General features: G+C 35.6%; 1 protein-coding gene across 7 annotated transcripts in view; it reads right to left on the bottom strand.

Annotated features, from left to right (window-relative positions):
• The window catches only part of LOC136032295 (acetyl-CoA acetyltransferase, mitochondrial-like), a 64,225-nt gene that overhangs the window by 10,830 nt on the left and 34,160 nt on the right, over positions 1 to 19,235 (bottom strand). For 6 of the 7 annotated variants that reach the window (XM_065712572.1, XM_065712569.1, XM_065712574.1 and 3 more), the window contains exons 5-6: positions 17,102 to 17,290; positions 13,099 to 13,256 (exon numbers count right to left, since the gene is read on the bottom strand). In XM_065712572.1, the coding sequence (XP_065568644.1) occupies positions 13,099 to 13,256; positions 17,102 to 17,290 (347 nt within the window). Of the gene's footprint in view, positions 1 to 10,856; positions 11,088 to 13,098; positions 13,257 to 17,101; positions 17,291 to 19,235 lie in introns of those variants that run through there. The other variant, XM_065712576.1, reaches the window with a different exon arrangement.

The following is a 19,235-nucleotide window of genomic DNA, read 5'->3' as shown; positions in this document are numbered from 1 at the left end:
CCTCCCCCCCCATTTCCCCGTTTTATGTTAATCGATTTTTTTATATCATTTTATTTCTCAATTTCGCAGTCACCAGATAGGAATACCTCAGAAAATATCTTTCAAACCGCTTTCTACCCCTACCCTGTATTCTTCTCTTTTCTCCCCTCTTTCCCCTGTTCCCCCGTTTTCCGTAGTACTCTTTTTCTATACTGAATTTTAGATGTCAATTTCGTAATCAGCGTATGTGAAAACCCCAGAAAAGTCACTTTAAACTATTTTCTGGGCATGTTCGGCATTTTTCCCATTTTCCCCCGCATTTCCCCCTTTTCCCCTGTTTTTCGGGTACTCGCCCCACTCGGATTTATGGGGACTTTTAGTATGTTGTACAGAATTTTTTTCTGATCATTTTGGTACCATTTTCGTTTATATTGCAATTTTGTCCGGGTCAAACCCTAAAAGTCCGGGACTACTGGTATCCCACTATGGTTCCGGAATAGGTATATTATCCAAAAATGTAGAATATTTGATATAACTGTTAATACGGATCAGCAACACAATCGATTTCTTAGACGATCTAGAGAAAATAGAATCGATTTTCCCCTTAACTGTTGTGCTTGATAGATAAATAGTTTTGTCGCCATAGCTTAATTAAACTCAGGTATTTATTATGAGTGGTTATTTGTTATACAGGCTATTATGGGTGTTTTAGTGTTGTGTATTATCGAGCTATTATCTGTTCATGACCTATTATGAATACTATGAGCTATTTATTGTCGTCTTTTTCATCAGAAGTGTTATTTTGTAGTTTTCAGTTTTCTTTTTGTTTATTTCTTATACTCCTCTGTGTACACTCATTTATGTATCGAGGGCATGTATGAATTATTGTCATCATTATATGGAATGGATGGCCGAAGAAAGCTCGGGAAGGGCTCATTTGATATCAAGTTCTGAGTTTTAATGCCATTTTTGAGTACAACCTCAGATAGGATCGTAATACAATTTAATTATTAATCAGAGTGGTTAATCAATCAAAAACATTTACATCTGGGGGTGAAATAATAGTGGCACTCCCAGGGGTGAGGGCCAAAAATGTGCAATTAGCCCATTTTGACAGAAAAGCAGATATGTTGCTCCCAGTAAAATCAGTGATAAACGAATTTTTCAATCTGTATGGCTAAACATAGACGCGTAAAATCAACAACCATCGAGTACATATTTCAGAGAGCCCATATGCCTTCCAGCGCCCTCCCCTTTTCATTTATAAATATAGACATATGTTAACCCTCTTGATACATGGTCATTCAGAGATTGCAGCTTTTGAGGCTAATATCATCCCCCCTTTCCTGCCCCGTAAAAAATATAGGACCTAGTTACCTAAACCCCAAATTTGGTGCGCAACAATGCAATCTGGCAATGCTGCATAGTCTTTGACTTTGACTTGAACCAGTCAATGGGAATGATTCACTTTCTTTAGACTTTATCAAACAGATCGTGGTAACGAACTGAAGTAAGGAGCGACCCGGCTCAATAGTAACCAAAACTCTAAAAAATGGAATTTTGATACCAATAGCTACATCAAAAGAATCGCATTTTAATGCTAAGTTCAAAAATATAAGTTTCATCAAGTTTAGTCTTACCCATCAAAAGTTACGAGCCTGAGAAATTTTGCCTTATTTTAGAAAATAGGGAGAAACACCCCCTAAAAGTCATAGAATCTTGACGAAAATCACACCATCAGATTCAGCTTATCAGAGAACCCTATGGTAGAAGTTTCGAGCTCCTATCTACAAAAATGTGGAATTTTGTATTTTTTGCCAGAAGCCAGATCACGGATGCGTGTTTATTTGTTTGTTTTTTTTCCCAGGGGCGATCGTATCGACCCAGTGGAACTAGAATCTTGCGAGAGGTCTCATTCTAACGGAAAAGAAAAGTTCTAGTGCCCTTTTTAAGTGACCAAAAAAATTGGAGGGCACCTAGGCCCCCTCCCACGCTAATTGTTTTCCCAAAGTCAAGGGATCAAAATTCTGAGATAGCCATTTTATTCAGCGTAGTCGAAAAACCTTATAACTATGTCTTTGGGTACGATTTACTCCCCCACAGTCCCCAAGGGAGGGGCTACAAGTTACAAACTTTGACCAGTCCTTACATATAGTAATGCTTATTGGGAAGTGTACAGACGTTTTCATGGGGATTTTTTGGTTGGGGGAGGGGTTGAAAAGAGGGGGATATGTTGGGGGAACTTTCCATCGAGGAATTTGTCATTGGGGAAGAAAATTTCCATGAAGGGAGCGCAGGATTTTCTAGCATTATTTAAAAAAAACAATGAAAAAATAGATATGAAAAGTTTTTTCAACTGGAAGTAAGGAGCAGCATTAAAACTTAAAACGAAAAGAAATTATTACGTATATGAGGGGCTCACCTCCTCCTAATACCTCGCTCTTTACGCTAAAGTATTTTTAGTGATTTCAACTATTTATTCTACGGCTTTTGTGATTCAGGGGTCTTTCATAATGAATTGGGACAAAATTTAATCTTTAGTGTAAAGAGCGAGTTACTGACGAGGGGGTGAACCCCTCATATATGTAATAAAAACATGAGATTAGAAAGTTCGTTATGTAAGCTAATTTATAAGTTACGTTTATCTTTTACTAATAAAAACATTCCTTTTTAAGGAATTTCTAGTTGCCTTTTTAAGTAACCAAAAAATCGCAGGGCAACTAGGCTTCCTCTACCGTTCCTTTTTTCTCAAAATCATTCGATTAAAACTATGAGAAAGCCATTTAGCAAAAAAAAAAAAAAAACTTGCAAATTTCGTGTTAATTATTCCTCTAAAAGTTTTTTTAGCTGAAAGTAAGGAGCGACATTAAAACTTAAAACGAACAGAAATTACTTAGTATATGAAAGGGGCTGCTTCCTCATCAACGCCCCGCTCTTTACGCTAAAGTTTTTTACTGTTTTAAAAAGCAGAGTTGAGAGAAAGAGTCAAACTTTAGCGTAAAGAGCGGGGTGTTGATGAGGAAGCAGCCCCTTTCATATACGAAGTAATTTCTGTTCTGTTTTGAATTTAAACAAAAGGGAATAGGTGTGAGAAAAGTCAAAGTCATGGCCAATTGTAGAAAAAAGCCAAGACAGATTGTTCAATTAAGTGGGCAGCCCAGTCAAGGGTTAATTTTATCCCTTTGAGTGCCGTTGTTACTGTCTCCCATTTATGCTACACCTTTCCGTGCATGTGTGTCCCTTCACAAATGCCGAACTAGAGTCGTACCTGTTGGAGGTTCTCGCTGGGGAACACACGCAGGTTGACTACGGGTTGACTTACTTGAAAATTTTCCTCTCATGGCTATCACTCGACAATGCTGAACTAGAGTCAACCCTCTCATGCTAATTCACGGTGGGTTGGGTTCAACCTGTTGGAGGTTCTCTCTCAGGTTAATTTACGGTCGAGGAAGGGGGAAGCAGTATATTGACAAATTTGGCAATCTATTTACAACTGATTACCCTGCCAAAGAAATGAATATGAATGGAAATAACGAGTCCAATTCAAGGCCTACAAGGGCCTCCTGCAATCTGCCTCGACTCTAATGCAAGTGAACTTGCAATTATAAGCCAAGGGATTTGGGCCAGGTTTTAATGTTGCTCCTTATTTTCAGCTAAAAAAACTTGTTTTTTTATTTAATATATGTTTAGGGAGGCCATCATATGGCCTCCAGGCCATCAACCAGGCCATCATATGGCAGCACAGTCTTTGCAACTCGCAATTCAAATAGATAGTCAATAGTTCGAAGTATATTGGCGACCTCAGTTTCCTACGGCAAAATCCCTTTTGTTGTTAAAAAACCATTAGGACATTAAATTTCCATTGAAATAAGTTTTATCATGATATTCTGCGTTGCTTTTGTGACAAATAAGCTACGTTTCAACTGTCGTCTTCTTTCGAGAACTCAGTTGCTGTACCAGATTATTTATGCATAGCACTAGTTTTCGAATAAATAATGATAACAAGAATAATAGGTATCAAAATAACAGGGATACGGGTGATTTCGGAATAAGTTTATTTCTTTTATTTTTATTTATTTACTTTATTATTTTTTGGGAGGGGGGTTAAGGAATGCTGGTAGTGATTGAGTATGTACAGTTTTTTAAAGGGTGATGTCTATCCATACAATTTTATAAGCTTCGGGTTTGTTTGTTAACGTGTTTATTTCTTTTAACAAAACCCTTTTTTCTACAAAAAGTGACTCTTATTTTGGTTTTCTCATATAAATTCTATGTCACTTCCACATTCACAAAATGATACGAATTCCCGACAGCTCAGATCTAAAAGATTCTGTGCTAAAAAAAGCTTTACTCAAAATAAGAAAAATGTGACGTAGTTCTCTGTTTAGCTATTTTGGCTCATTTGAAATAATCTTAGTCGCTTGTCTAGCTCCATTATTTATTGTTCGTCGTTGGATTTTGGATGAGGGATTAGCTTTTAGAATTCGATTTCTTAGGTCCTTGTTGTTTTCATTTCGTTTAATTTTGACTTTATCTATACAGTTTTTTCCACATTCTTAGGTTTTTTAATTCTTCAAAGTGTTTTTTTTTTTTCATTTTGATCTCCGCCTTGTTTGTTCTTGTCTTTTTATTTCTATCTGGTCTGTATCATTCATATTTTCATTCAGAAAATGTGAATTAAATTCCTTGAGACCCTTTTTTAATATAGCCGAAGAAGGGAAACAGTTGTCCTCCCGAAATATCCGTTTTGTTTCACCCAGTGTTTCCGTTGGCCAAATAAAACCGCATTCTCGCTTTTCTTCTCTTTTGCTTTTTATTCTTGAAATGATTTTAGTTGAAATGAAATGAAAATAATTTCAAATGAAATGATTATGATTTTAGTGAAACTTAACAAGAACAAAACGTATATTTCTTTTCGGTAAGACTATATTGTGGAGAGGTAGCTTTTCTTCCAACGATCTAAAAGTGTACATGAGGGAAAGACAAGCTTCGTTTTCCACACAAAAAAGCATGGTTTTACAACAATTATTTTATTTTTATAGCTCGGAACACCTGAAGACAATTCATTTGCCTGGAATATTAAGCAGCAGTGAGGATGGATGAGCGTAAGCCTCTATAATAAGTACTTTTACAAATCTAGAGTAGACAAATTTCGTTCTTATTGAATCGAACTCATTAAGTAAGAAAATAAGCATAAGGAAAGCATAAAAACCCTAAAATAACTCAACCCAAAAAGAAATGCTAGTTGGAAGGCTGGCAGAAAATGCGCTTAGCCATTGGAGGCAACCCTATAGCGCTGCCTCCAGGTTTCGTTCAACTAGTCCCTCTCCCCCCAGCCCTTCTTTTGCCGAAAAATACATCCGGTCGAAATTTTCAGATAATCATTTTATACAAGATAATCCAAATATCGCATAAAAATGCCTTCAGGGTTGACAGAGCCCCCCAGAGCCCGAAGGCCAGGGTTATAAGTAATACCCCTGGGTATTGAAAGGTATTTCTGGAAGGGATGGTCATATAAACTTTGGAGGAGGCCCATTTGACTAGAAATTGAAAGTTCTAGTTCCTTTTTAAGGGACTAGTTCCTTAATTTCTTTTGTTAAAAAGTTTAAAATTAAAACAACTATGCGTTCAGTTTTGGTCATCCTTCCCCCAGCCCCTAAGGCAAGGACTATAAGTTATGCTAATTGCCTGCTGTTAACATATAAGGTTTTTATTGAAGGGGTGGTTGTAGAAACTTTGGAGGAAGCTAAGTTGAATCGAAATTGACAGTTCTAGCTCCCTTTTTAAGAGTCAAAAGTGACCGGGGGGCAAATAGCCTCCCCCTCTCTCACGCCCTTCTTTGCTCAAACACATCCGATCAAAATTTTGAGACAGCCATTTTGTTGAAAATAGTCAAATAACTATAACTCAGGGGTAGACAAACCCCCAATAGCCCCAGGGCTCTAAGTACGCATATTGATCATGTTTACTTTGATATTCTCTTTACTTAGATACTTTTATGTTATTACTTTGACACTAGTTTTGATAAGGAATGTTGAAAAACTTGAAACTTATGCAATCAAAAAGAAAAAAAAAATCAATTAAAAAAGAACTTTCCGCAAAATAAGTCTTTAAAAGAAAAGTAGAGGCCATATTAAACTTAAGATCAGAGAAATAGAAACCTATAATAATTCGGACTCAATCTGACTTGAAACTACAGGTAAAGAATAAATGGAACCCAAAACAAACAGAAATTAAATAAACAATCACAGCAAGCAAATATGCAACAGGTTTCAATATAAATGAACAAATAAATCTTAAAACGAGTAAAACTTAAATTGAATATGGAAATTAAGCTTAAAACGAACAATATTACTGCAAACAAGTCTGAGTACTGCCCCCTTCCCTAGCTGTAAAATTCTAAGGCCTACTGCGTCATTGGCGCTTTACTGATAACTATTTGTGTTTTGAACAGTCTTGGAAGGAACTATTAAAATAAAACTGCATATTTGATATGTAATGATATTAATTGCTGAAAGCTCGCCGGTTCAAGATTTTATTTCTCTACAATTTTAATTTTTAATGTTGTAATAAGCACATAAGAGAATATTTGCAATATAATTCGTTTTCAGTAAAGCACCAATTACGCAGTAGGCTTCAGACTTTTATAGTTAGAGAAGGGGGGGGGGCAGTACCCAAACTCTTGTTTGTAGTGATTTTTGTTCGTTTTCAGCTTGATTTCCATATTCAATTTAAGTTTTACTCGTTTTAAGATTTATTTATTCATTTATATTGGTACCTGTTGCATATTTGCTTGCTGTGATTGTTTATTTAATTTCTGTTTGTTTTGGGTTTCATTTATTCTTTACCTGTATTCATTTACATTAATACCTGTTGTATGTTAATTTGCTATGATTCTTTATTTAATTTCTGTTCGTTTTTGGTTTCATTTATTCTTTATAGTTTGAATTACTACAGGTTTTTATTTCTGCTGGTCTTTAGTTTGAGATGGTCTTTACCTTTCTTTGAAAAACTTCTTTTTCTTTAATAATATCAGCTAAACACAGCCGTTTTAGAAGCAAAATGTAACATTCGTACAGTTTTTTACTCTCTCTGCAGAAATTTTATTAGATATAAACATTTTCTTACCATAATATTTTATCATACATCAGATTTTAAATATTGGCATAATTTTTCGCTCCTCCTTAAATAGCACCGTTAATCTCAGATACGAATTGAAATTTTTAGAGGAGATCTATGGCTCACACGTTAGAAATCTATATAATTTGAGTGTCACCCAATCAGCTGCCTAAAATCAAAACACATTGAACACATTTTCCTTGGTTTTTAGTAAGATGCACTGTATGATGTTATAATCCAGCTCTTCGCACTTGGGAAACTCTACAAAAGTTTGTTTAAAAAAGGTTGTTCGATTTAGGTATCAATATTTGCCGTTATTTTCTATATGACCTTTGATGCTAGATGACCCAGAAAGAACAGCAAGTTTTCAGAAAATGGCTTAGACTTTAACTGCAACATCATTATAGCCTTGTGTGCCATCTTTGTCTAGGTAGCATCCCCATCTGCAAAACCAGGTCACATTCAAAAGATGGCCAAACATTAGAGATTGTTTAATTTAATAGCTTCACTGTCGATTAAAAGGTTTTATCCCTATTTTGAACTGTTATTGTGTTGCGAGAGCAACACTTTGGTTTTGTCCCGGTTTTTTTTTTTTTTTTTCCTATGCCGCCGATCTCAGCTTATTCCTGGAAACTGGTAAGGGTCTAACCTGTGCGGTTTTTACGGAAAGTGTGGACCTCAGGCCGGATTGATGAATATGACATTACATTTTGGAAAGCTCCGTAGAACTCTTGCCTGGGGCCAAAAAGGATGGTTTTTGCTTGTCCTCGAGCCAGAGCCTATGGTGTGCGAAGTGAAGTGGAGTTATATAGCCTATGTCAGAGAGGAGTATCTGAAGTTGTGCAGCCAAGCTTTCGTTTCATCAAACCATGTTTCTGCTTTCGAGTGGAAAGCTCCGTTCTAGCAGGCAAGCAGGCAGGCACCAGTTTCAAATTGAAGATGGACTAAAATCTATAAGTGTTAAATATATGCGGTAGTTCCCCGGCCCCACAGCCAATATATCTTCTTTGAGTGATAAATAGAAAAATTTACAGAAACAAAAAAGTGCGATTTTCCCACGGGTCCGAAAGTGCTGCCATCTATTGTTTCTAGCCATTTCTGTTCGTGATTTCAGCTGACTTTACCATTCTTTTTTTTTTCTACTTGGGATTGCAATAGAGAAATGGTATCAGATATACCTCTTAAACTTTAAAAGTTCTCTCATTGCTAAAGAAATTAGAGCTTATCCTTTGCTCCTTTCTAAGTGGTGGTGTTAGAAAGTTGGCCTCCGGCAAAAAAGTCAACTTTTGAACTAAGACAGATAGAATTTTTTTTTCAATGACAATCGATAGACCTTGATGAGCTGATCAAAGTATATGTCATCCATTTTTTGTACAAAAATTCCTTCATGACATACACCAGTTTGAAAGTTTCAAGGGGTTGACAACTTCAGTGGTAAGGTACACACTTGAACCAAAAATAGGCCGATACCAATTGTGAGATATGTAGGGGACTTCCAAGCAACAGTCGATTATTAGCTTATAATCATCTTTGGCAATGAGGGGTTTGCAACTTTTGCTGATTGGTGTACCTATTATCTGTTTCTGGTGTAATTGATGGTAAGAACAACTTGGTTCCCGATTGTAAGACATGTAGGGGAGTTGTAAGTAATAATCGGCTGTTAGGCTACAATGACTTCAGCGACAAGGGGTTTGCAACTTTTGCTAGTTGGTGTACCCATTATTTGTTTCCGGTGAACTTGGATGTATATCACGGGAGAGGGACTTGTAAGTAAGAATCGGTTGCTAGAGGAGGTTCATCAGAGGCTAAAAATTTGTGCAAATTGGTGCACATCTATGGTATTTGATCCTGAAAAGTCACGAATAGCTTTATAATACCAACTAGATTATATAAGATAATGTTCCAAGTTTCCACCGGTCACGATGTCTACGATTGAAAAGGATAAAGTTCAACTGGCTGCAAACTCAATTTAGTCCCTTCTTCCGATATTCTTTTGCTGTTGTTTTTTCAACGCTGAAGAACTTGATCATGTGATTACTGATTGTGTTCTGCTTTGAATATGCCGTTTTGAATGCTTTGATAGTTTTGACAACTTCAGAATTTAACCGATAGCGAAGAAACAAAACCAAAGTGTTGCTCTCGCAACACTTTTATCGGCGAAGCCGGACAAAGGTTGCCGCAACACTTCACGTTGCCCAAGCAACGTAGGTCTAGTATTTTCGTTAGGAAAAGGAGAAGAACTTGACAGGTCCCGTCTTGGTTTTAAGAGAGAATCAATTTCCATAAGTTTTAGCAATAATTACTTACAATTTAAATTTGGCACTTTCCAGTGACTAGAATTCGGCGAGGTCCTGTGGTGGCGCAGTGGATTTGACCTTAGCTTTGTAATACGGGACCCAGAGATCGAATCACGCTGCAGGAATGCACTGCAGGGCCGACGCAGGAGCCTTAGTAGTCAAAAAGCGTCGTTAATTCTTGAATAATAGAGTTTGGCGATAACAAACAGATAAACAAAGATTTTTGATGATAAATCTCTCGACTATCTCGACAAAAAAGTTTACCGCATAAGTTTCCTCTACCTCTACATCCCTATCCGTCATTAAAATAAAACTTGACAAGAGTTTGATTATCGTCAAATTTGTATCCCTTAGAATCCAAAAAAAAACCAACAAAGCATGTTGCTTGACTATGTTGAAAGAGAATCTTTCCCCTATTTCATTGAGTCTCTCTCTCTCTCTCTCTCTCTCTCTCTCTCTCTCTCTCTCTCTCTCTCTCTCTCTCTCTCTCTCTCTCTCTCTCTCTCTCTCTCTCTCTCTCTCTCTCTCTCTCTCTCTCTCTCTCTCTCTCTCTCTCTCTTTCTCCCCAGTTTGCAGACATGGCTCTTACAGCGCTGAGGATTTTTTTTTTAATTTTCGTTTCTTTTTGGGGGATTTTGGAAAATTTTAATTTTATGACATTAGCTCTCCAAATTCGTCATTCATCCTTAAAGATAATTTGGGCATGGCACTTGTAGAGACTGGATTCTCCCTTTATTTGGATAAATCTTCCACGCCCCCTCCAAATGGTTGAGCCAACTTACGACTACGTAAATACAGAAGGAATGAAAGCACCAAATTAGGAGCCTCACGGGACTTGCACTGCAGATATGTATTTCAACTTGACCTTTTTCTAATATAGGTAGAGGGGAATAGCTAGAATTTTAAGACAGCCGTTAGAGTGTTGTATTTTGTTCGTCTAGGGCCGTTTTTTCCTTTGTGTGCAATTATAATTGTTTAATTTACGGGTTGTAGATTAGGATGGAGGAGGAGCGTGCGTAGCTGCGTTGGCCTCAAGCGGTGTTGGTACTGCAGTGAATAGTTAATAGTAGTAATTTTTACGATATCGGAAAGTCTATTTACACAACCACATCTGATTCTGCAAAACTGTATCTTGACCACAGCATAAATATTATACAATATATAAAATTTGGTACAGAAATTGGACACATTACATCACGCGGTTTGGGAAGTTTCCCAGAGCGTCACAGCAATAGCTTCAAATGGTGTCCTATATTCCTATCACAATGCGCTAAAAATTTGTCATTGCGCACGCGCGAAGGCAGAGTCATGACAAAAGGTTTGCGACTGATGTGTCCCAAAAGTCTTTGATGGGAATTTTCCCTACTGTATTATATTTATGCTGTGATCTTGACACACACAAATTACATGTAATTTCTGCAAGACGTTGGCTTTTTCCTTACAATACAACAGAAGAATATCTAAAATATAAACTAATTTATTAACTTTATTAAGCAAAGCTTATAGAAATTCCACTCCTGTATCTTAATCAAAGAATTAGTCACTGGTTTCGCGAAGGCTCAGACTGAAATTTAAAGTTTTTGAATGGCAATTGAAGATGCTCCGCCTCCGCCATTACAAATTCCAGCAATTCCAATTTGTCCAGGTTGTAAGGAGTGGACTAAGTGCCCAACAATGCGTGCACCCGACATTCTAGAAAAAAAACAAAAAAAAAAACAACTCATGCTTATATGAGACTCGAACCTATGCTTATACGAAAACAGGCCGAAAATGAATTGTTTGAAGGTTAATACAAGAATTTCTTTTGCCAAAAAAAAAGTACGAGAAAATTATTTCGGTGCCCCCCCCACCAAAAAAATGGTGCAAAAAAAGTTTACTCGATTGATTCGAAAATTATGTGCTTAAGTCTGCGGGCTGACAGGACCCAGATGCAAAAAGAAGAATAGAAAGCAAATTTTGGTTTCGTTCAAAACACGATACAACAAAGGGCCAAAAAACGTCACAAATTCCAGCAATTCTGATTTGTCCAGGTTGTAAAGAGTGGACTATGTACCCAACAATTCAACCACCTCATATATTAGAAAAAAGAACTTGCACTTATGTTTATATGTGAGGCTCAAAAGCAGGGTTGCCATCTGTAGCACGAAATGCTATTTTAACACTATTTAAAATAGTGTTATATTTCAAAACTATTTAATTACTGGTGGTAGGATGCCACCAGTAGTACGAAAGGGATATTTTAATGCTATTTTAGCACTATTTCATCATGTGTAGCCAAAAAATTTCGGACTATTGCACCGCGCCGTGTAGTACGCAAATTTGCGCAATTGTAGCAATTAAGGAACTGACCCTGATGGCAACCCTGCTCAGAAACCAGGTCTTTACAGAGAAGAATAGATATTGAAAGGAGATAGGAGGAGATATTCCGCTGACTTTGAATTTTTATATATCAGTCATCTAGCGGACAATAGGTGTAGGATTTTCTACCATTTAGTAATGTTGTTTCAATATGGTGAAGATGTTTAAGTTCATTTCAGTTCGGACTTGGTGACATTAATTTGGAACGAAATTATGATCTTTTCGTCACTTAATCATAAATTTTATATCGTTTTCTGTATTAATTGTCATTTTAAATATACTATCGGACAAATTTAAAAAGTAAAAGGTAAATTAAAGACCTTGAGCCTTATATCTGAATTGAAACATAAAAGCATATTTATTCAAATGAAAGTGTGCTAAGAAAGATTTTCGTCAGCATTGAAATTTTCTCTGCTTTTCTATTTCTTTGCTAATAAGGGTTATGTTACTGGCTTTAACAGCTGATGGTAAAACTACAACATCAGTCGATTTAGGAATCTTGGAATTTTTGGACACCATCGGATTGTAGCTCTCAATGGGTCTTTTGTTTCTTTGACATATGGTTCTGAACGGGCTTTCTACTATTATCGACAGTTATAACTTTATTTTCGGTGAATCCCGTCTCAAGTACCGCAAGCTCATTACTTGGACAGGGTTTAACTTGGTCAGTGGGAGCGAAAATCACTAATATTACGCTTGTGAGCCGGTATCCATGTGTTATCTTGTTTCGTCATGAACTTGCTGGGAATATTTTGTGAATATTCTAGGAGGGTTAATACACTACTTATAATCTTCTTTAGTAAAAAAAGACCTATTTGGGCTGGTACCCACATAAACCCTAAAATCTTAAGTAGTGGCTGCATCTTGAACCCGTATTAATGGTACTTTATTCAATGCCAACACCACATAGCGTCATCCAAACCTGTTCTCAATTGCTCACGAACTACCAGCCTTCAAATCTTCAAAGAGAAAGTGGTAGAAGTTTTAACTCCAAAAGCATTGGGATTAAAAATTAATCCAGCCTGAATTGTGATAATATTTGATTTTAATCTTCTTTAAAATTTCTCTGATATCTTTGAGAAAATGTTGGCTATTTTGCACCTACATAGATCCTTTTGACCCCCCCCCCCTTCTGGGGAATGAAAGCCTTTCATTCCTGTTTGTAGGTATACTTACACTTTTCCTTTCTTAACTGTACTAGCTTTAGTAATAATTGGGACTTCCTCGTGAGAAGTAGGGATGACTCCTCAGATACCTACTACAAACAAACCTAGTAGCAGTAGCAGTAATGCATAATATACAATACAAAATATAGTCCTACAAATTAAAGGAAGTTTAGACTTACCCAATTGGGTGTCCAAGACTGACCGCACCACCATTTGGATTAACCGTAGACGGATCAATATCCATTGCCTTAATATTAGCCAGGACTACAACGCTAAAAGCTTCATTAATCTCCCATTGGGCCACATCTTCTTTGCGAATATTATATTTTTTCAAAAGCTAAAAGACATAGTGTAATGACAAGTATGTTACATTACGTTTTTATTGTATTTTATACACCCATAAATTTCGATCCTTTTGAATTTCCCTTTAAACTGAAAAAAAACCTAAGTAAAAATTCTAAGTTCATTAATCTAAGTTAAAATCCCTTGGTCCTCCACTAACGATAGACTACTGTCCTCTCCATATATACACCTCCACTTGGAAATTCTCACGAGAAATTAGCCAAAAAACCGTCTGTTGGTTCCTTCAACAGGAAGTTCAACAGACACAATCATAATCATCCACAAAGAACGAACTCTAGCCCACAGTAACCGAAAATTTAAAAACACGTTAAAAAAAATGATTGAAGATTTTCCACTTGAAGCTGATTCAGGAATAGTAACTGTTACTTCCAATAGACTTAAAGATAAAAGTTTATAGTGAGAAAAAAAAATATGAGAATCTCAAAAAACAGCCTGGAACCCACAAAAAATAGATTTGAAGCAAAATTCTAGAAAACAACCTAAAAAAAAGGTAAAAAAATGACATAGAAGAGCCTAAGTTTTTAGCCACCTGACAATGTGAATGACATTACTTAAAGAAGTAAGATTACGAACGAAAATATTAATCACCGCCTACGTTTTTACAATGTACTCTTAAAGAAGTATAAAAATATAAAATCTAGATACTAAAAACCTTGCAACGACCAGAAAAACCGTCATTTATCTCGCCCTGTGTCACAACTTCTATGCGAATATTAAACTATTTCAAAACCTGAAGAACACGGTAAAATCTTCGATATGCTATATTTTATTTTTATAATATTTCATTAATTTCTTTAATTTTGATTTTATAAATATCCTTTATATTTGCATAAATTTTGGTCCTTTTTATTTTGCAAAGCTTTGAATTAAAAAAAAAAAAACATACTAGTAATCTAAATAAAAATAAATCTAAGAAAAAAACCACTTAAGAAATTAATCAGTATTATTTAGTGCTTTTCTTAGCCTAAAAAAAAAATAAGTATTTTTAGTGCTTGATCTAATATAACTGTTTAGCAATCTACTGGTGGGTATTGCAAAAGCAACGAGTGAATGGCTCATTGATCAGGCACATGTATACCCTGCTGTGTCACACATTTTGTTCGACTATTGTGTATTTCAGAAGACTAATAAAATTACACAAAAATGACAATAAAACGATTATCATTACTACACTAAATTAGTATTAGAAGAAGATTTATTAATAACTAGCTGGGTCCCGGCGGCTTCACCGACGGTTCCCAGCGAAGCACGCGGCAGGCTTCTATATATGGTTTCTCATTGTCCCTTGTGTTCTAACCACAGACAGTGCCGGGTCCTAGCGTCTTTGCCGCCCCCACAGGCCCCACCATGGCACGGGGCAGGCTTCTATATATGGATTCTCATTGTCCCTTGTGTTCTGGGTCCTGGCAACGCTATGTCATTTTTGGATCGAATTGAGGACGTAAATTGGACATTCTTAATCTGGCCCTTTCTCTTTGAGCCGCAAGCCTAGTTTTGCGTTGCCCTGGTGTTCCCTTTTTGGTGACATTGTAGGATAATTATACACGCATTGCTTTTGTTATATAGCGACACGCCTTCTTTTTTTTACTATCTCTATTAGCTGCAAGCCTGGTTTCGCGTTGCAAATATGACGTCATTTATAGATTTTTATCTTTTATTACAGTTTTTTCCTTTTTTTTATTTTTTTAATTTTTTTGACGACATATATTAGTTTTTTCTTTTTTTTAGTTTCTTTTTAATTCTTTTAAGGCTTTTTTTTTATTTAGTTTTTTTTATATATATTGACGTCATACTTATTGACAGACAGACAACGTAACGATAGAGATAGTGTAACGGACAGACGGACACTACATTTTTATATATATTGATTTGTGTCAAACAATTTATGGTAACAAGCTGTAAGTAACAAGTGACACGGTTCAATAGTAATCAAAACTCTAAAAAAAGGAATTTTGATACCAATAGATATGTAAAAAGAATTGGGGTATTATGCTGGTTTCAAATATATTAGTTTCAACGAGTTTAATCTTACCCATCGAAGATTACGAGCCTGAGAAAAACTTGCCTGATTCTTGAAAAAGGGGGAAGCACCCCCTAAGGTCAAAGAATCTTAATGAAAATCACACCATTAGATTCAGCGTATCAGATAGCCCTGCTGTAGAAGTTTCAAGCGCCTATCTAAAAAAAATGTGAAACTTTATACCACGGATGTGTCTTTATTTATTTGTTTTCGTGTTTACTTTTTCCAGGGATGGTCGTATCGTCCAATGGTCGTAGAATATCGTGAGGGCTCATTCGAACGGAAATTGAAAGTTCTAGTGCCCTTTTTAAGCGACCAAAAATTGAAGGACAACTAAACCCCCTTCCACGCCCCTTTTTCCTCAAAATCGTCCCATCAAAATTTTGAGAAAGCCATTTTGTTTAGCGTAGATGAAAGGCCGAAAACTATACCTTTGGATACATCATGACCCTTCGACAGCCGATGGGGATAGGTCTTTAAGTTATAAAATCTGCCTATTAATTACGCATAGTGTTTGTATGGGGAAGTATGCATACATTTTTCGAGAGGGGGATTTTCTGCTGGTGAGATTTTCCTCGAGGATAATGTCCCATTGGGAGGGAAGTTTCCAGGGGCGAATTTTTCAGAGAAAATTTTACACTGGGGGAATTTGTCAGAATTACTATACAAAATTCTTCTTGTGTCTTGCTTTCTCTTTTCCGTCTCAATTTTGCGCGTGGAGATATTAAGGGTAACTGTCCGGGGTATATTTTCACCAGGATTGAATTGACTAGAGGATAAATCCTTTGGGAGGAGTAGCCAGATTTCCTGGCATTACTTAAAAAACGATCAGAAATTAAACGTAAAAAAAAGTTTTTTCAACTGAAAGTAAGGAGCAACATAAAAACTTAAAACGAATAGAAAATATTACGTATATGAGGGGGTTACTCCCCCACAGCGCCTTACTCTTTACGCTAATTTTTATCAATTTAATAAATTTTATTAATTTAATATTTTTAATTTAACTTTTTAAGTATTTTTTTTTTTATTAAATTAGGTTGAGAATCAGAGGATTGCAGCCGTCCAACATCAGGCTGTTTGAGCCTTCCCCCGGGCGGTTGTGTGTATTTATAGTTTTTGTAATTTAGTAGTTAATAAAGAGAGTTAATAAAAAAAAAATAATAATAATAATTAGAACAATAAGAAGCTTTTTTTTGAAAGTACTAAAGCCTTTAGCGTAAAGAGCAAGGTGTTGTGGAGAAGTAACCCCTTCATATACGTATTAAATTCTGCTATTTTTAAGGTTTAATCTTGCTCCTTGCTCTCACTTGAAAAAACTTGTATTTTTTTTTTTTAAATTCAAGCATTAATAAAATGAAAACAACCTAACGCCAAATAATAATATATTTTCACTGATTTTAAATAATAATTCGAATTATTAGCATAATAATGCTTTTAGTTATGTTTAAATACTAACTGTAACATATTCTTGTATATTTTAGAGTTCTCAATCTTTCAAATAGTGTGTACTGTGTCTTCAATAAAATATTAAAGAAAAAAAAATGAATGACTAAAACACAAGGTGATATGGAAGTTAGTATATTTTGTATTTTCAATATTTCATATTTTCAATATTTTCATATTGAAAATATTATTCGTAATACCTGCAAGAAACATTCATAATATCATGCAAGAAATATTACAATTGTCATCTGCAAGAAACGTGATGTTATCCAATTCTGCTACCAGCTCTCAATGACGAAGAATATTAAAATACTTCATATTTTCAAAATATTCTTAAAAAAGAATTTGAAACCTACTTTTTCTGTGCTGTAGATAGGAGCCAACGGGAAATCAATGGGGAAGGTGGCTGCATCACAAAATCCAATGATCCTAGCTAATGGCTTGACTCCTAGTCTCTCAACAGCTCCAGCAGATGACAACACAACAGCTGCAGCCCCGTCATTTAAGGTTGATGCATTGCCGGCAGTGACAGTACCATTTTCCTTCTAAAAACAAAGGGAACAAATTTCAATACATTTTTTCTTCATTTTAATGGTGAGCGACCCCGGGACCTCCTGAATTGCATACGATACGGGTAACATTTTTTTTATCATAGCAAAGTTCAAGATTGCACTTGAAGCAGAAATGACACTGTATCTGGATGACGTCCATCCTGAGGTTCTTTATTGGTGCAAATGCTACAGAAGGCCTAGAGCTAAGACACACTTTCATTTGGCGTTTTACGGGCACAAGGGATAGGTAATCGACTAATGAAATCACGAGAAGACGTTTTTTTTTCAAATAGCACAAGAAAAGACAAAAAAACAATTTTTCACTCAGCTAATTCACTTTCCGTTTTGCTGTAAAACGCATAATAAAAATTGGATTAGAAAATCTTAGCTTTACATAGCTCCCTTGCACCATTTTATGATAAAAAGACACGAAAGCTTCCAATCATAATTCAGAGAGCCGCTTTTCTGTTGGGGGAGGAAATATCAAAAGATCTTCCTCAGGAGAAAGCTCTTAAAATTCTCATAATGCGTTTTTAGACCATAACTCCACCATTTTTCCTCGGAAACTCAAAATTTTCAATAAAATAAAAGTAAAAAGAGAGATTGGAACTTTTCCTAACAGCAAAGACAAAATTTCATCTAAATTCAAAATTTAGAGCAGTAAAAAAGCTTAAAGCGAGCGTAAATCAAGTCGTACAAGAAGTCAAACTTAAACAAAAAGTGAAGATATTGAGAGCGAAGAAATCAAGCTTACAACGAACAAAAATTACACGGAATAATAAAAGCAACCCTAAAACCAACAGAAAATACTACAGATAAAATTTGGAATACCCACCCTCCTCAGACCTTCATAATGCTGTATTGTATTGTAATAGTGAGTCAAATTAAAGAACGAAGTGGAAGCTCATAACAAGCAGAAATTAACTCAGCCAATAGGATAAGATTTATTCATACTTAATTAAACATAGAATGAACACATGGTACTAATCCTCCAAAGGCTCCTAGCCCGCTAGATAAGTCAAACTTAAATTATTAAGCAACCCTATACTTAATTAAACATAGAATGAACACATGGTACTAATCCTCCAAAGGCTCCTAGCCCGCTAGATAAGTCAAACTTAAATTATTAAGCAACCCTATACTTAATTAAACATAGAATGAACACATGGTACTAATCCTCCAAAGGCTCCTAGCCCGCTAGATAAGTCAAACTTAAATTATTAAGCAACCCTATACTTAATTAAACATAGAATGAACACATGGTACTAATCCTCCAAAGGCTCCTAGCCCGCTAGATAAGTCAAACTTAAATTATTAAGCAACCCTATACTTAATTAAACATAGAATGAACACATGGTACTAATCCTCCAAAGGCTCCTAGCCCGCTAGATAAGTCAAACTTAAATTATTAAGAGTAATGAAATCAAAAACCAACAGTAGTGACATGGAACAGATAAACACTGTGTTCAACTGGCATTAAACTGGGTAAAAAATATAGTAACTGAATGATTAAAATTATGTAACAACATCTTGTTATTACTATACGAATATAGAATTGTTATTAAATACGAATTGAAAAGAAATAGATATATCATTAAATAGATAAAATCTAGGCTATACATTAATATGGTTATTATTAAAATTACTTAAGACTAAAGACTTCAGATTATAAGTTAATTAACTTAGCTACAAGGAAAGCTTTTCAGAAAGACCAATTAAGCTATCCTTTTTTGTTATACGCAGCCCTTTAGTTGACTACTGGCATGTCAATAGAATCCTTATTGTCTTCTGGCTCCAAAAATAGCCCTTTATTACATAATTTTAAACATTCCCACTAGCCTATATTTGTTTAATAGTGAAGGGTTTTAATACCCAATTGATGCTTGTAATTTTCGAGGATAAGATGCAGATAAATTGGGGGTTACAGCCGTTCGGTTAG

Source organism: Artemia franciscana, chromosome 10, assembly GCF_032884065.1.
Source record: "Artemia franciscana chromosome 10, ASM3288406v1, whole genome shotgun sequence".
Classification (NCBI taxonomy): domain Eukaryota; kingdom Metazoa; phylum Arthropoda; class Branchiopoda; order Anostraca; family Artemiidae; genus Artemia; species Artemia franciscana.
This window is presented reverse-complemented; position numbering and strand designations above follow the sequence as displayed.